The 16,614-nt window shown below is 44.3% G+C and overlaps 1 protein-coding gene across 4 annotated transcripts; it reads left to right on the top strand.

The window, feature by feature from the left end:
• Nucleotides 1-1,722: 1,722 nt before the first annotated feature.
• On the top strand, nucleotides 1,723-11,263 carry CCDC32 (coiled-coil domain containing 32). 4 transcript variants are annotated; one of them, XM_070797278.1, is made up of 4 exons: nucleotides 1,723-1,848; nucleotides 3,593-3,848; nucleotides 6,753-6,909; nucleotides 8,418-10,267. In XM_070797278.1, the coding sequence occupies exons 2-4, from the start codon at nucleotides 3,605-3,607 to the stop codon at nucleotides 8,467-8,469; spliced, it is 453 nt and encodes a 150-aa protein (XP_070653379.1). In that variant the 5' UTR covers nucleotides 1,723-1,848; nucleotides 3,593-3,604; the 3' UTR covers nucleotides 8,470-10,267. The 4 variants fall into 4 exon arrangements, with proteins under 4 accessions (XP_070653379.1, XP_019824086.2, XP_019824084.2 ...); XM_019968527.2 differs by lacking the exon at nucleotides 8,418-10,267 and adding an exon at nucleotides 10,274-11,263 and having other exon boundaries at nucleotides 1,724-1,848; XM_019968525.2 differs by lacking the exon at nucleotides 8,418-10,267 and adding an exon at nucleotides 10,274-11,263 and having other exon boundaries at nucleotides 1,785-2,021; nucleotides 3,598-3,848.
• The last annotated feature ends 5,351 nt before the right edge of the window (nucleotides 11,264-16,614 follow it).

The following is a 16,614-nucleotide window of genomic DNA, read 5'->3' as shown; positions in this document are numbered from 1 at the left end:
CTTCCAAGTGTGAGCAGTCCTTGGGAAGACGGAGATCATCAGGGCTTATGGTTTCACTTTTGCAAGTCCAGGATCTGGTTTGGATTTATTCAGCACACACACTAATTAAACTCAAACGACATGGATGAATTACTAAGGGTGTGCTGTGCTCAGTGGTGTCCAACTCTTTGCAACCCCATGGACTGTACACTGCCAGGTTCCTCTGTCAATGGAATTTTCCAGGCAAGAATACTGGAGTGGGTTACCATTTCCTTCTCCAGGGGATCTTCCCAAGCCAGGAAACTGCATCTCCTGCATTGGCAGGTAGACTGTTTACCACTGCACCACCTGAGCAACCCTATCAGAAAAGGGGACCATTTGTTAATTTACAACTGTCACTTTAAGTTGAAAGGTGTATTCAATTTTACATTAGCCACTATTTGTGCCTACTATTAAAGGAACCCTCATTCTGGTATCAAGATATGTAAGATATGTAAGATATGGGTGGCCAAATTTGAAATCAAGAGGGTATTTTTTTGGTGAGTGGGAAATTGGAGAAAACTTCGTAAGTGACTTGAAAGGCTATGGAGCAGTTCAATGAAGCACCCATAAATCTATGATAGTCATCCTTTCTATGAATCAGATGCTACAAGATTCATGTCACCAGGTCAGGCAGCAGTTGGAGGACTCTGGGAAACCACCCATCCTCATATATTCTCTATGAATAAGCACTGGCAAAAATCTTGCCTATTATTTGCTCCTTTGTTTTCTAACTTTCTTGCTTTCCACTTCCTTCTGTGTGCATTTTCTAAGAATGGTCATAAATGTAAGTAAAAGAGTGCCTTGTAGTTGCCTTTCACATGGTGGTAGTTATCACCACCATAGCCACACTGAGAAGCTTCAGACACATCTAGAGACTATACCCTCAGCCAACCTACTTCTACAGATGGGTGGCTACTGTCTTTTCTCACATATAGCTTTGTGAGAGAGTAATCGGCCCTGGAAATTGGAGATCAGGTTGGGAGGGTTATGTCTCAGCGAACCCCTGAAGGATATCAAAGGTCATCTTCTGACACACAAAGCCTTTCTGACACACACCTCCCATGACCACTGGCTCCTTTATGTACTCTGGCCACATTTCCGTCATATCTCTATAACTCTTTGCTGTGATTTGTAAACGTGTCTGTCTCCACGGAGCTTCCTCCTAAGCCATAAAGCTTGGAGCCATATGAAGTCTTACCTGTCTTGAATTCCCGCTTAACACAATGCCTGGAACACAGCAGGATCTTGATGCCTATTGACTAAATTAATGTGGGAAAGCGTCATAACTGGTGAAAAGGACAGGGATCTCCTGTGGGAGTAAGGAAAGTAATCGCCTGCGTCCCCCATTCAAAGTGCATTAAATTCTCTAATTTGCGTGTCTAAGGTCTGAAATTTTCGGGGACCAACACCAGTCCAGAGAACTGCTGAGGAGACTAACTTGCTTAGGGAACCAAGAAAAGTCAAGGCCTTGGAAACTGGGCTTCCCTAACCGAGCGGGAATCATGTGGAAAGCGGTGTACGCGCGGCTGGAACGCACTGATGTAGGTGGAATCAACCTGGTCCCTTGGAAAACAGGGACGGAGGGTGTGTGCTCTACCGTATCCAGGCAACAACAGTCCCGCCCGTCGTTTCCGAAGCGCTATGCAGCTCACTTCCTTACCCAGCCGAACTCCTCTCGACCAATCGAAGCACAGAACATCGCCAAGTTGGGCGGTGGTTGGAGGACTCCCGGGATCCGTCACCTGGAGACTCCGCCTCCTTATTTCTTCCCTGCTGCCTGCAAAGAAACTGAGCCGAGCGTTTGCGGGCTGCTGGCAGGCGGTTGTGGTAAGGCGAAGAGGCGCAGGGTTGCGCAGCGTTTTCTATCCTTGGCTCCGGTCGCATTCCGAGATACCACAGAGGTGCCTGGGGGCCTGAGTCGTCCCGCCTAGCCAGTCCTTGAGGCTGGAGTGATTGAGGCCCTGGATCTGGACACGAGGGTTCTTTCTCCGCTCTGGACGGTACTTCCTAGTGGGGACCGGGGGACCAGGGCTCTGATGCTAGCAAAGTTTTGGTGTGGGTGGGTTCAAACGACTTCGGGATGGGAGTGGAGCCTCATTGTGACCCTTGGCATCAGTTCATACTGGGCCTCCGTCACATCTGGCCTTTTACTTCCGGGCCCTGCGCTTCCTGGGCTCTCGCTCCTGAAATTATTCAGATCTTTTCCTCAGCAGCCTTCCTAATCTCAAAGGTCCCTCCTGAAAGGAGGTGTCAGTTCATCCTACTAGACTAGATAGTTATGAAAGCCCCCAGGGCTTTGTGGGTAGCTATTCCCTCTTAGCTCTGCTCGTGCTATTTTCAGTATAGTCACAAACAGGCTGAGTTTTATTGGGTAAAAACATGGCTTTTGGAGCGGCGGGGGTCTGGTTTCCAATCAAGGATTCACTCTATACCAATAATGTGTCTTTGGCAAGTTATGCTTCTGATCCTCAGTTTTTTCATCTGTAAAATGATGAAAATGTCTATCTTTCTGTTTTGTTTTGTTTTTAAATAAGAACAGGAGGCATAAGCTCAGCTTCTCCATGTAAGGAGCCAATGAGCCAGTACTCTGACAGACAGGTTTCACCAAGCAGCAGTTTTATTATCCTGGTGTACTGTATATGGAACTGTGCAGGACTTTTAGTCTGTGTCCTATTGAAAACAGAATTTAATTGGTTGAGGACAGAGTGGTCACATCTTGGAGATCTTTGGAGGAAAGTGCAGGACGGTTGTCCTCACTGGAAATGTCCTAGAAATACCTCTATGTGTGTGCTTGCGTATGTGTAAAACATCCATAACATATATTTACCATTTTAACCATCTTTAGATGTAATGTTCGGAGAAGGCAATGGCACCCCACTCCAGTACTCTTGCCTGGAGAATCCCATGGACGGAGGAGCCTGGTAGGCTGCAGTCCATGGGGTCGCTAAGAGTTGGATATGACTAAGCGACTTCACTTTCATCTTTCACTTTCATACATTGGAGAAGGAAATGGCAACCCACTCCAGTGTTTTTGCCTGGAGAATCCCAGGGACGGGGGAGCCTGGTGGGCTGCCGTCTACGGGGTCGCACAGAGTCGGACATGACTGAAGCGACTTAGCAGCAGTAGCAGCAGCAGCAGATGTAATGTTCGATGGTATTAACATTATCAAACAACCATTACCACCATCCATTTCTAGAACTTCCCAAACTAAAACTCTGTATCCATTAAACAATAACTCCCATTCCAACCACCCCATCCCCATCCCAACCACAATTTTATTTTCTGTCTCTGTGAGTTTGACTGCAGAGACCTAATGAAAATGGAATCATTCAATCATTCAGTCTTTTGTGTCTGGCTTATAGAAATTCTATTTTAAAAGACAGACTTCATTATGAAAACAACCCAAGTGCAAAGCCAGAAGAGAAACCCAATTACCCTTTTGTCATCTTTTTATCTATAACATAAGAATGTAATAGAAGACATTTTAAATTTTGTTAGGAAAAACTAATTAAAAGGCTGTAACTTTCCTTCCCAAGTCAGTTCTTATTCACTTGAGATTTTGTTTTTCAGCTCAGATTCCAAATGAAAATGTTTGAAAGCATTGACTCTACAACCACAAGATCTGGCCCAGATCTTTGGGCTGAAATCTGTTCCTGCCTGCCACATCCTGACCAAGAGGACAGTGCCAGCAATGCCTTCTCAGACTCCTTTATGGATTCTTACCCTGCAGGCACAGGCCAGAGGGAGGCCCCACACTTTGCTGCACAGCCAGCTGTAAAGCCTTGGGCTCCCTTGCAGGATTCAGAAGTGTATTTAGCATCTTTAGGTAAGTTAGATGGCTTTTTTGTTTGTTTGTTTAAATCTGAAGCTGGAGGTTTTAAGGAAGCATGTTGAAGTTCTGTTACATCAAATCTGGTTTTCTATTCTTAATTTTTCTTTTTGTCCTCACCACATGTATCTGTCCGATGTAATTCTACAGGGGGTTTCAGGTTGGTTGTTGGGAAGGAGCCCCCTTTTCCCAGTATATCCCTTAAAACAATCTTTGTCATCTCTGGCCTCTGTTTCATCTAAATTTTGCTTTATTTGTTGGCATTCTACAGAACACTCTTACCTACTCTTAGTGGCTCATGTATTCAGGTTACCCAAAAGTGTCAAACCTATACCTTCCTGAAAGAAAAAGGTCATGACCCCAGAGCTCCATTTGGATTTCTGATGCTACAGTTTGAGAAACTGTTATATTTAATAGAATGATTGTTGGGATGGGAGTATATTGACATAATGGGCTTCCCTGGTGGCTCAGTGGTAAAGAATCCACCTACCAATGCAGGAGACTTGGGTTTGATCCCTGGATTGGGAACATACCCTGGAGAAGGAAATGACAACACTCTAGTATTCTGGCCTGGGAAATCCCATGGACAGAGGAGCCTGGTGGGATACAGTCCATGGGGTTGCAAGAGTTGGATACAACTTCCCAACTAAACAACAACATATTGACATACAGTTCATTCGTCCTCTTGTTAGCCATTTCACTTTTAAAATATTTCCTGGACACATCTTCACTTATCTTTATGGCCTTAAGTATTTAGAGAGACTCCTAACTCAGGAAAGAGACGCAGATCGTCCCTTGATAGGGGAAAGACAAATATCAGTCTTGGACAGGATTGCCAAACTTTAAAATTGTGTTATCCTGTTTTATTAAACATCCATGAGACCCATCAACATGTCACAAAGCCAAACCTGGGAATAATTATTTGAAAAAGGAAAGACAATTCTGGAAGAAGCTTTTGAGGAAGGACAGAAAGAAGAGTCAGAATAGGGTTTACATATTGCTAAGAAATGTCTTGGAAAAACAAAAGCATTTGGTTAATGATGTGCAAGAAAAAATATGAGAAAAACACATGTGGAATGATGGCTAATGAAAAAGATGAGGGTGTAATGTGAAATTTGTTGGGAAGCCATCAGAAATAGGATAGTCATCCATGCAGTAATGGCCAAGGAGGTTAACAGTTCTGTTGTGGCAGTCAGAATCTGTCTTCAGTGATGGTAAGGAGAAGAAGCAACAGTCTGAGGAAGCTGGAGAACCAGATCCTCTGGCTTGTTGGTGCTCTGTGTCCTGGGAAAAGAAGAATCTTTCATGGAATCAGTCATGTCTTTGATTGGTGAAGACTGGTTCAGGAAGTTAAAATTTCCACTCATCTTTTCTAAAATCAGTTAACATGATGATTAAAATGTCCTTCCCTGAAGAAAGCAAGAGGCATTTCTGTTGCCTATGGCAGAGTCTGGGTGACAATGGCAGGCAGGTTTGGAGGATGCAAGGGTGCCTGTTTCTGCCTGATCACACCTAACTAGGGACTCAGCACACAGAGAGGGGAAGACTTCTTCCAGCCCCAAAGACTACTTCCACCTTGACAAGGTCTAACAATATAAAGATTGTTTTTATTGCCAAATAAACTTATGTCAGAGAATCCACTAAGAGCAACAATTAAAAACTTTTAACCAATTCAACGTGAGATGTACATAATCCTTTTCACATCCTCCTGGAGAGAAAAAACTCCTCAAATATTTAACATTTATCAACTGTAGGTTTGTTCTTTTTTTTTTTACATGGTGAGCTTTTGGTGGTAACTTGTAGCAACAAAGGTGTTTGTTTTGATAAGTGGGTTCAAGTTGATGTGGCTTGCTTAGAAATGAAAACCAGATTGCGAATCATAAAGCTTCTGTTGGTCCTGGGCTTGATGTCCACTTATCCCCTCCAAAATGGCATCATTTACCCATTTATTATAGTTGGAGGCAAGACTAAATTAAGGCAGAAGACAAATGGTGATACCCTTTCTTGGATTCTTTATTCTTAAATCGTTATTTATTTGACTGCACCAGGTCTAAGTGAGGCACCCAGGATCTTTGATCTTAGTTGCACCATGTAGGATCTAGTTCTCTGACTAAAGATTTGGCCTGAGCCACCTACATTGGGAGCTTGGATCCTTAGCCACTGGACCACCAGAGAAGTCCCTCTTTCTTGTGTTCTTACTTAAACTGCAAAGAGTAACTAAACATGCATCGTCAGGAAGCCATATGGACTGCTCTCACAGGGATTATAGGATGTTTGCTTTTATTAAGACTCCAACATTCAGGACACAAGTAGAACAACTTTTAGAAAAAACTGTTAGGAGATTCCTTTTCTTTAATCAAGACTTTAATCACACATCATGATCTTAAAGGTCTCTTATTATTGTGTTCTCATCAAGTTAATTTTAGTGTCTAATGAACCACTGAATGAATCTCTCTCCATTTTCTCTGATTCTTTCTCATGAGGTTTGAAAACCACTTTATGACACTTATAAAAAAAAAAAAAAAACAGCAACCATTTACTCCTCAGAAAAACTATTTTCAGGAGTTGAAAAAAGACGACAGTATACACATCACACGCCAGGGAAAACAGGCTTTCTTTAGAGAGATACCTGCTGGGCTTCTATGATTTCAAAGAAAACATGCCATCAGTTTATTTATGAGAATCTATAGTTTTCCCTTTTCTGGAGTTAAACATTTGTTTGATACAATGTAGAGTGAAGATGTTGTGAAGGAAAAAGAAAAATGTACATTTGTCCTTAAAAAAATGAGAGCAATGTGCTTATACTCATCAATAAGAATTTTTCAGTTGGCATTTTGCATTTTAGATTACTTTTGTTTCATATTCAGTTTCCTTGTTAAGCTCAACTTCCTCTCTCTTTAGAGAAGAAACTGAGAAGAATCAAAGGTTTAAATCAGGAAGTGACTTCGAAGGACATGCTTCGAACCCTGGCCCAAGCAAAGAAGGAATGCTGGGACCGGTTCCTCCAGGAGAAGTTAGCATCTGAGTTCTTTGTGGATGGACTTGATTCTGATGAGAGGTAATTGATTCCTAGACATTCTCCAGGTGATAGTATGTTTCACCAAAAGCATTTCTCTTCCTCTAAAGAAGTCAGGGAGAGTGACATCTGAGTCCAGATATAAGTTGATATCAACAGCAGCTTTTCTGAGCTAAATATCATTCTTTTTAAGGTGGTTTTATTTGCTCTTAGTCCAGTGGCAGATTTTTGCGAAAGGATATTTTTTCCAAAAAGCAAATACCCCATCTACATCTTGATCACAGGTTGAACAGAGTTGAGAATAAACCACCGTCTTCATTTTTAAGTACACACTGCACTTGAGAAGCTAGTCATCAATCAACAACTGGAACCGTCTTCTTACCTATGAATCTCCACTGCCTTACAGAGTTTCTGTCATATTGTAGACACTCAAATTTGTGTAGCACAAATGAATGAATTTCTTAAGCATCTCTGGTGTGAAGGGACTGTGCTTGATGTCATGGGCATGAAGGGGGAGATGCAACAACATTCTAGACCCTTCTTTTGGTCATCAGAACTAGTTTGGGGAGAGAAGAATATATATGAAGACATAGCTAACAAAACGAGGCACATAAGAGCCAGATGAGCAGAAGTGACAATGTGCTTTAAGAGTTGAAAGACCGTTGAGCTCCCTCTGGGCTCTAGTTTTGTACCAAAGGGAAACAGTATCTGCAGGTGGGCCAGATGCAGAAAGGAGGAGAGAGCATTCTGTCACAAAGAGCAGGATGATGCTTGACACTGGGCACAGGAGCTCTGCCACTTACTGGCTGAGTAACCCATGTGTGCCTCAGCTTCCTAGACATGCTCCAGGTGAAGCAGGAGTAGTAGCTCTTACCACATAAGGTTATTATGAGCCTTAAATGAGTTACTGTGTATAAAGCACTTAGAACTTGTGCCTGGCACAGGGTCAGTACAAAGTGTTAGCTATTCCTAATATTATTCTTCCTAACAGAATTTTAAAATTCACTAAGAAATTATTCAAAATGAAAATCAATGAGGGAAATAAAAACCTGAATTTTAACATATGGTTTTAGGGACTATGATTTAACTTTCCCTGGTGGCTCAGAGGTTAAAGTGTCTGCCTGCAATGCAGGAGACCTGGGTTCGATCCCTGGGTCGGGAAGATCCCCTGGAGAAGGAAATGGCAACCCACTCCAGTATTCTTGCCTGGAGACTCCCATGGACGGAGGAACCTGGTGGGCTACAGTCCATGGGGTCGCAAAGAGCCGGACACGACTGAGTGACTTCACTTTCACAACCTATCATTAACATTGATTTTCAGAGTCCCATGGTATCAGATGAATACTGCTGCTGAAATCATGGACAGTATGTAAATAGAACTTCATAGTTACATTTTATTTTTTAACTTGCGAAGTATTTTCACTTACATTATCTCAAATACTCAAGGTGGCCCCAGATCCTTCAGAAATCAGGATGGCATCTAAGGTCAGGCCAGCTACCCTCCAAGGGTTCAGAAAATAATATAAAATTTACTCTTTTTTTTTTCCCAGTAAACTGACCCAAACACAAAAGATGAAGACGCACCGATTCCTGAGCCACTAATAATTTGGTATTATATTCTCTCCCCTCTAATATTAATATTTCCTTCCTTTCCAGTTCTGAGTAACAAAGACAACTTTCTTTTGCATAATTCTTAAATAGGAATTCTTTTGCTCTGAAATACGATCAGCACCAAGACTCAAGTTCATGTTTCTGTGTATTTATTAATACCTAAAATAATGTGGTTTTCCCTTCCTTGTAGTAATAACTGGAACCCTTTTATGAAATGTGTGGTAGATGAAGATTAAATACCCACATTGCGTTGCCTTGAGCCTACATCTGTGGGAATGCTTCTTTCTGTTCAGAACAAGCACAGGAAACAGATATGCATTTGGTTTTAAACCTAAAAGTGTATGTTTTAAGCACAGGCCATTTTGTAGTGGAGTTGTGTGTTTCTTCACGTATGTGAAGACCAGATAGGTGACCCCTCCTCATCGAATGCTCTTGGCAAGGGAGCAATGGGCTGGGAAATCTTCCTGTCCACATGACTCCCCCATGGTAGGTATCTGAAATCTGCTGGTTACGGCTTTATTTCTTGGCTTATGACTTTTTGCTGTTGAAGAGCATAGAATGAGCTTTCCACTATTTCTGGTCATTTGTAGTTTACTGTGAATGTCTAATACCTTTAGAGGAGGATCCTGGATGCTCAAGGAGGGTAGGCGGGGATACTTCCCCCTCGCCACTGTGCTGTGCTTGGTCGCTCAATCATGGCCAACTTTTTGCAACCCCATGAACTGTAGTCTGGTAGGCTCCTCTGTCCATGGGATTGATTCTCCAGGCAAGAATACTGGAATGGGTTGCCATCCCCTCCTCTAGGGCATCTTCGCAACCCAGGGATCAAACCCATGTCTCCTGCATTGAAGGTGGATTTTTTACCATCTGAGCCACCAGAGAAGCCCAAGAATACTGGAGTGGATAGCCTACCCCTTCTCCAGGGGATCTTCCCAACCCAGGAGTCGAACCAGGGTCTCCCACATTGCAGGTGGATTCTTTACCAGCTGAGCTACCAGGGAAGCCCTCCTCCTTCCCCCAGATCCAAATGAAAAAAAGCCCCCTGGCATAGTGGCCATTCCTTTGTGGGGGACATTGCTACTCAGATGTTTCCAGCTTGGCATCTTGCTATAGAATGAACTAAATAAACAAAAACACCCAAACAAACCACACTTAGTGCAACTAAGTGCTGTAAGTATAATTGAGCCTCAGACTACTTCAGGTATCAGAGATACCAAGATGCTCAGGTTTCTGCCTTACTAATACAGAAGACATAAGAGACGTGGGCTCAATCCCTGGGTTGGGAAGATGCCCTGGAGAAGGGCATGGCAACCCACTCTAGTAGTCTTGCCTGGAAAATCCCCATTGGACAGAGGAGCCTGGTGGGCTACAGTCCATGGGGTCACAAAGAGTCGGACACAACTGAAGCAACTTAACATGCAATAATTTGGTATTTATTTGAAATGTTTCCTGCCCCTTGAAAATTTCTCTTCTCTCCAGTTTGGAGGAAAAAAGCCCAGACAGGCATAGGCTCTTCAGCTGTTCTCATTAAGTCTTCAGAAACTGCCTTTGAAGGGGGGCTAGTGCTGCTTATTGCCCAAGTGCCCCCTAGCGGGTAAATTATACCATGGAGCTGCTAGGATGCACAGCTGTCAGAGGAGCTGTTGTGCCCCGCACCCTGTGTTAGCAGTGAAAAACCACTGTAGGAAGGAATCGGTGGTGGGTGGGAAGGCAGTCTTGGAGTATCTGAGATAATCATTAAGTAATTAGTCAGTGAAGCCTGATGCAGTCACACTGTCCTCCTCTTCTTTCCTAGCACCTTGGAACATTTCAAGAGGTGGCTCCAGCCAGATAAGGTAGCCATCAGTACAGAGGAGGTCCAGTATCTGATTCCTCCAGAGTCACAGGTTGAGAAGCCAGCGCCCGGGGACGAGCCAACAGCAGCAGAACAATAAATTACACACATACACGCCCAGCAGCTGTCTTGGGTCCTGAGGGAAAAGCGGAGCACTCGTTGGTGGTGACGGCGGCAGCAAGGAGGTATCTAGGGAGGGAAAAAGCCCAGCCTTCTACTCCACCAAGCACGAAGCCACAGCCCCCTGAGGATTTGCCAGGGCCTGGCATGTGTGACTGTCTTGAGTAAAGTGACTGACCCAGTGTGCACTGGATCAAAGTACCACCTTACTCTATGTCTCACAGCTTGTCTGAGCTCTGTTGCTGCAGGTCAGAAGTCTGCTAAGAACCTAGTAAAGGACGAAGTGTGAAGGTATTGGGAAAAACTGATGCCCTTGTATATAATGCATAAGTTAAATGAGCTGTACTTTTTCTTGCCTCTTCTGAACGTTCCCACCCATGTTCCAAGTGTTCCATTGGTAAACTGTCAGGGGTGTGTAGAGTGAAAGAGAGTGAAGTCTGCCTCCTTGAATCCAAGCCCCAGCTGGGGCTTCTGCCAACTCCATAATAAATATAGGGACTTTAGGGAAAAGAGGCTGGGCTTTTCCTTCGTCTGATTTGTTTCTTGTGGGGAAAATGAACGAAAGAAGTGTGAAAATGTTGGTGTCTCTGTGTATACATGTATATATATTTTTAATCTCATGCATGGTTTCTCCCCTAACTTCCTCTGATGCTTAAAAAGAGCCAGGTTCCAAATTAGACATGTAAATATGGTGTTGGTATTTGAAACCGCTCCTGGATAATTCCACGCCTGCTCCTTGTGGCTGCTTTCCTGGCTGAGCCTGTGCTTCCTTCCTTGTTTATGGTGTTCCTGTTCAGTTTGTATCGCCCACATAAAACTCTTCTCCTCAAACTAGCCGTGTGTGTGGTGTTATTAACCCGATTCCTCCGAGGGAGGTGCTTCCAGGCAGTGAGGAGTTAAAGACAAACACATGTCAGTGCAGGAGAGCTGATAACCTCTGCCAGATTACTGTTTTTTAAAATATATATATATATATATTTGTTTATTTATTTATTTATGGCTGTGCTGGGTCTTCGTTGCTGTGAGCAGGCTTTCTCTGGTTGCAGAGAAGAGGTCGACTCTCTAGTTTCAGTGCGTGGGCTTCTCTTTGCGGTGGCTTCTCTTGTGGAACACAGGCTCTAGGTCACATGGGCTTCAGTAGTTGTGGCACATGGGCTTAGTTGCCCCTGGGCATGTAGGATCTTCCCACAGTGGGGATCGAACTGGGGTCCCCTGTATTGGCAGGCAGATTCTCAACCACTGGACCACCAGGGAAGATTCCTTTTTTAACACGTGCCCTCTGACAAGCCAAACTTCAGTGCTATGAGGGTAGGAGCTCTGGGGTTATGGCTCCAATGAAGCTTCTTTTTGGGTAGTAGGTTCCAAATCCCTAATGATAAACAGGTAGCCATAAAAATCTCCAGTGAACATTTGCTCATTTCTAATTCAAGTAGATTTAGAAATTTTGCGATGGCACCCCACTCCAGTACTCTTGCCTGGAAAATCCCACGGACGGAGGAGCCTGGTAGGCTCCAGTCCATGGGGTCGCTAAGAGTCGGACACGACTGAAGCGACTTAGCAGCAGCAGCAGCAGAAATTTTGCCTTGTCCAAAAGGATGGGAACCAATCAGGTTATATGAATATTTTTGTCATAATTTCCTGATTTATTTTCCCTTTTTTTTTTTTTTTTGCCATTGACTACTGGTGCTAACTTTATTCCTACTGCCTTTTATTAGTAGGATGTCTTTGATAAAGTGAGTGACCCTCTGTTTCCCAAACACTTGGAGGAAGCCAGACACTGACAATCATCTGGTCCTGGACTAAAATTGCAAAGGATTCTGCCTGGTTCAGGTGCCAGCCCTCACTCTTCCTAAAGAGCCATCTGATGGCTTTCAGATGAATGGATATGTTTAGAAAGGAAAGGAAAAAAAAAAGATTTCCTTCTCCTTGCATGATAAACAAAATTATTTTTCCTCAGTAACAACAATTTAAGAAGAAAAGCAGTGAGGTCTGAAATATTCTCCCAAAGAGCAGCTGCTCATCGATGGTTAGAGAATGCTTCTGAACCAGAAAACAGCATTACTCTCATTCAGGCAGGATTCCAACTTTGCCTTTTCCCTTTCTCCTATTTTCGACCTAAGTAACAGGAATCTTAGTGTGAATAAAGGTGGAGTTGATTTAGAGGAGCTGAGAAGGAACTGTAGGGCTGAAAGGTGGTTAGCCCAGGGTGAAAACTGGGGGCTGGGGTGAGGGGAAGGCCTGGATCTCTGGCTGCTCTTTCACTTCACTCTTAGCAGAGACAGGCTTCCACAGAAGGGAGTCCAGTGGTTTGTAACCACTGGAGTCCAGTGGTTTCTTAATTGGTTTAGAGCTGACAACTTAAGTGATTTGTCTAAAAACAAGGTGAAACTATTTACCCCCCCAAAAAAATTTGGTATTAGTTTCCAAAGCTAGCTTTTTAATATAAATTTAACTTAGGCAATGGATGTATCAGTCCTAAATTTGAAACCAAGAGTCTTGGGTGCTATCTTTATCCATGCTGTGGCTTACTGTGTGATCGTTAAGTTAGTCAAATGACCTCTTAGTATTCTAGTCCCGTTTCAGAAATGAGACTAACCATAGGAAAAATTCTATTGGTCAAAAATGCTGATCTGTTTCCTTTGACCCTGGGAACTCCCAAGGAACTCCAGTTAAGACTTCCTCAAATCAGTAAAATTTATGAGTTGAGAGAGCCTTTCTTATCACCCTTAACTTTCTTCCTTCCTCTTGTCCTTAATGAAACAGAAAGAGCACATGGAGCAATATTTACTGCTAAACCTTAGCGGCAGAGAAGGGCAATTCCCAGCAGGGCAAAAAGGTCATGACTGGGTATATCCAGAGAAGGTTGGGTTGGAGCCAGGGAGATAAGGTAAGTGACTGCCACTGTCTCTCCTGGGCAGGGCTTGGCAAGATCAGTGCTGGAACGGCACAGGCTTGCGTCCAGTACCTGCTCCAGAAATAGGCTCTGGATGGAGCACAGCAAGTAAACAAACATCCTACCAGCTGTTGCTGAGGTGTGTCCCTGTCAGGCAGGCCTGCCCACCAGGACTGTTGTGGGAAGAGGAAAAATGTCCTGGAGCTACTCCCTGGCCTTGCTTTGGAATGAGTCCTCCAAAGCTAGGAACAGCTCCAGCCACATAAAGCAGCTGATATTTTCCTGAAAATTCCAAACTCTCCCAACCAGCTTTGGTCCTACCTCAGTTATAACATTCAAGACGGGACCCTGCCGAAGCTATCTCAGGCTTGTGGGAGGGATGTTTACTTGAACCTAGTGGGCTATTTAAGGCACAGATTCATTTCTCTAACCAATATTTGTTGAGCCCCTGCCATGCTTCAAGCACTGCGCACAGTGGGGAATAAAATAAAACTATCTTCCCACGTGGGTTGATGGAGGGGGTGATGCAGCCTGGTTAACTGGTGCTGGAGGGCCTCAGCAGAGGCACAGAGTGCTTTGAGAGCGTATGGGAAGGAGAGATGAGAGCCCTAGGCCAGTTAGGTGGGAGGTAGGAGGAAGCTCAAGTTAGGGAAGCTAAGTCCAGAAAAAAGAATAGCAGCTGGAGAGACGAGAGGTGTAAGAGCCCGGTGGCAGAGAAAAGTCCCAGAAGAGGAAAACAGCAAGTACAAAAGGCCAAACAAAGTTTGGAAACTGGCAAGAGGTTCAGGGTAGCTGGAGCATAAAGGACAAGGGAGGCAGCATCAAAGGTGAGGTTGGAAGTTAATAAGCAAGGCCAGGTGTGAAGGGCTTATAAGCCACGTTCAGAAGTTTGGAATTTATTTGGGGAGCAACAGGGAGCTAAAGGGTCATTTTAAGAGGGTCAGTGACAGGATCAGGATTGCATCTAGAAAGATGGTTATAGCTGCCATGGGTTTGACGTGTTTAAATTGATGAGGGGAACACAAATTCACACTTGGAAATGATGTGTCGACACGAAATAATGCAATCAGATGGCTCTGGTTTTTCTGTGTTTTTATTTTCTAGCTTGATTTCTTTGAAGTTATTTTTTTCACTACTATAGAACAAATAGAATCATGTATTGCAGCTTGTATTTTCCAAAGATGGCCATTATCAATATATCACATCCCACACGTTCATCTTACAGTGTGGTGTGGACACTCTTCCGCTGAGATGTGGGGTCAATATTCCCTCCCCTGGAGCCCGGTTAGACCTATGTAACTGCCCCGCTAATAGAGCACAGCACAAATAATGTGACTTCTGAGGCGAGGTCATAAAAGCATTCCACCTGGGACCTCTCTCTTTCTCTCTCAAAATGTTCCTTGGTAGTTCTGAGCCAGCATGTGAGAAGTCTGGCAACCTCGAAGCCTCCATATAAGAGAGGCCCGGCAGAGAGCCAGAGGGGCTCCCACAGGTTAGCCCCCAGTTGTTTGAGTCTTCCCATCCCAGTGATTCAAATAAGTTCAGGCTCAGCCTTCAAACTACCCCAGCTGACTCCAAGTGGAACAGAGACAAGCTGTCCCTGTGAATCCTATAAATTCATGAACAGAGTAAATGTCATGGTTTAAGCCACTAAGGTTTGGGTTGGATTGTTACTCAGCAATAGATAACTGATAGATACACCATAACCTGGGCTTCTCTGGTGGTTCAGTGGTAAAGAATCCGCCTGCCCATGCAGGAGACACAGGAGATGCGGGTTTGATCCCTGGCTTGGGAAAATCCCCTGGAGAAGGAAATGGCACCCACTCCAGTATTCTTTCCTGAAAAATCTGAAGGGCAGAGGAGCCTGGCGGGCACAGCATGAAGGGTCACAAAGAGTTGGACGCGACTGAGTGCGTGTGTACCCCATAACCTAGGTTTCAGATTTTATAGCTAATTTGCAGCCCCTTTTAGTTTCCGATGGTTACAAAATTTTAATAGTTATGCTGGATGTAGCATGGAGGGGAACAAAATTGGGTGCAGGCACCAGCTGTGAGGTGGTTGCAGTTCCCTAAGAGGTGACAGTGACTTGAGGACTTGTATTTCTACCGAGGGTGAACAATGCTGCAAGAAAACATCACTGCCACCTTAACAATGAGGAATAGCCAGATAATCGACAAAATTACAGCTTTTCTTGAGTCCTCAGAAAGCTGAGGTCACCAGGCAACTAAGTAAAGCCCCTTCAAGAGAGAGAGACACACACACAGGAACTGTTTCAACTTTAGCAGAGCACAGGAAACGGGTGGCTGTCATACAAGCGGGCAAGATGAAATCAACAAAAATTTTAACAAATGTTTAAAAGCTAGGGTGTCATGGGCTAGCATGTCAGTTTAGGGTAGCTGGAGACCATTCCAGACACGGCGGGTGTTATATACTCATAGGCACGCTTTATTCTACTGACTCCCCCTGAGGTTCCTGAGAAAAAGTGAGAGCAGGGCAGGAAATGAGAGAGCTTTCCTCTTTGGTGGTGCAAGCATATATTGATTAAGGCAGCTGCTGGGGGAAGGCAAAAGGCCTCAGCTGCTCCCACAATCCTTTTCTCCAATAAGCAACAGCCTTAAGTTAGGGAGGGGCAACAGAGTTTTGCTTAAGTTGTTATTGTTTTCATTTAGTTGCTAAGTCATGTCCAACTCTTTGCAACCGTGGACTGTAGCCCACCAAGCTGCTCTGTCCATGAGATTTCCCAAGCAAGAATACTGGAGTGGGTTGCCATTTCCTCCTCCAGGGGATCTTCCTGACCCAGGGATCGAACTCGCGTCTCCTGCATTGGCAGGTGGATTCTTTACCACTGAGCCACCAGGGAAGCCCTCATCTACTTCTAGGTGAAGGGTAAAAAAACCTTCTTGTCCTTCTTCGACACTTGAAAACCCATTGATTTTTGGGGGAAAACAGAAGCAAAAGACCTCTACTCCAAGGGGAGAAGCAGGGAACTATCTCAGGCTGAAAATTCAAGTCAAGGTCTGTTCTGTTAGGGGAAAGGGAAGAAAGATTGACCCAAAACCAACCACAGGTAGGAGGTGGAGTTTGGGAGCAGGAGCAGAAATACTGAGAAAGATCCACTTCTGAAACTCACATAGGACCTGCCCAAGACTGAAGCAGAAGCAGGATGTCAGAGACCCTGCTCTAACCCCCGTGAGCCTAGCACCAAAGAGCAAGCTATGGGAGTATCCTCTGGGTCGAGGGGCTGGCATGCTGGGATGGCTGAAAAGGTGAGAGTGGAGCAGGAATACAG

Source organism: Bos indicus, chromosome 10, assembly GCF_029378745.1.
Source record: "Bos indicus isolate NIAB-ARS_2022 breed Sahiwal x Tharparkar chromosome 10, NIAB-ARS_B.indTharparkar_mat_pri_1.0, whole genome shotgun sequence".
NCBI lineage: Eukaryota > Metazoa > Chordata > Mammalia > Artiodactyla > Bovidae > Bos > Bos indicus.
The sequence above is the reverse complement of the archived record's forward strand: the minus strand, read 5'-3'. Positions and strand labels throughout refer to the sequence as shown.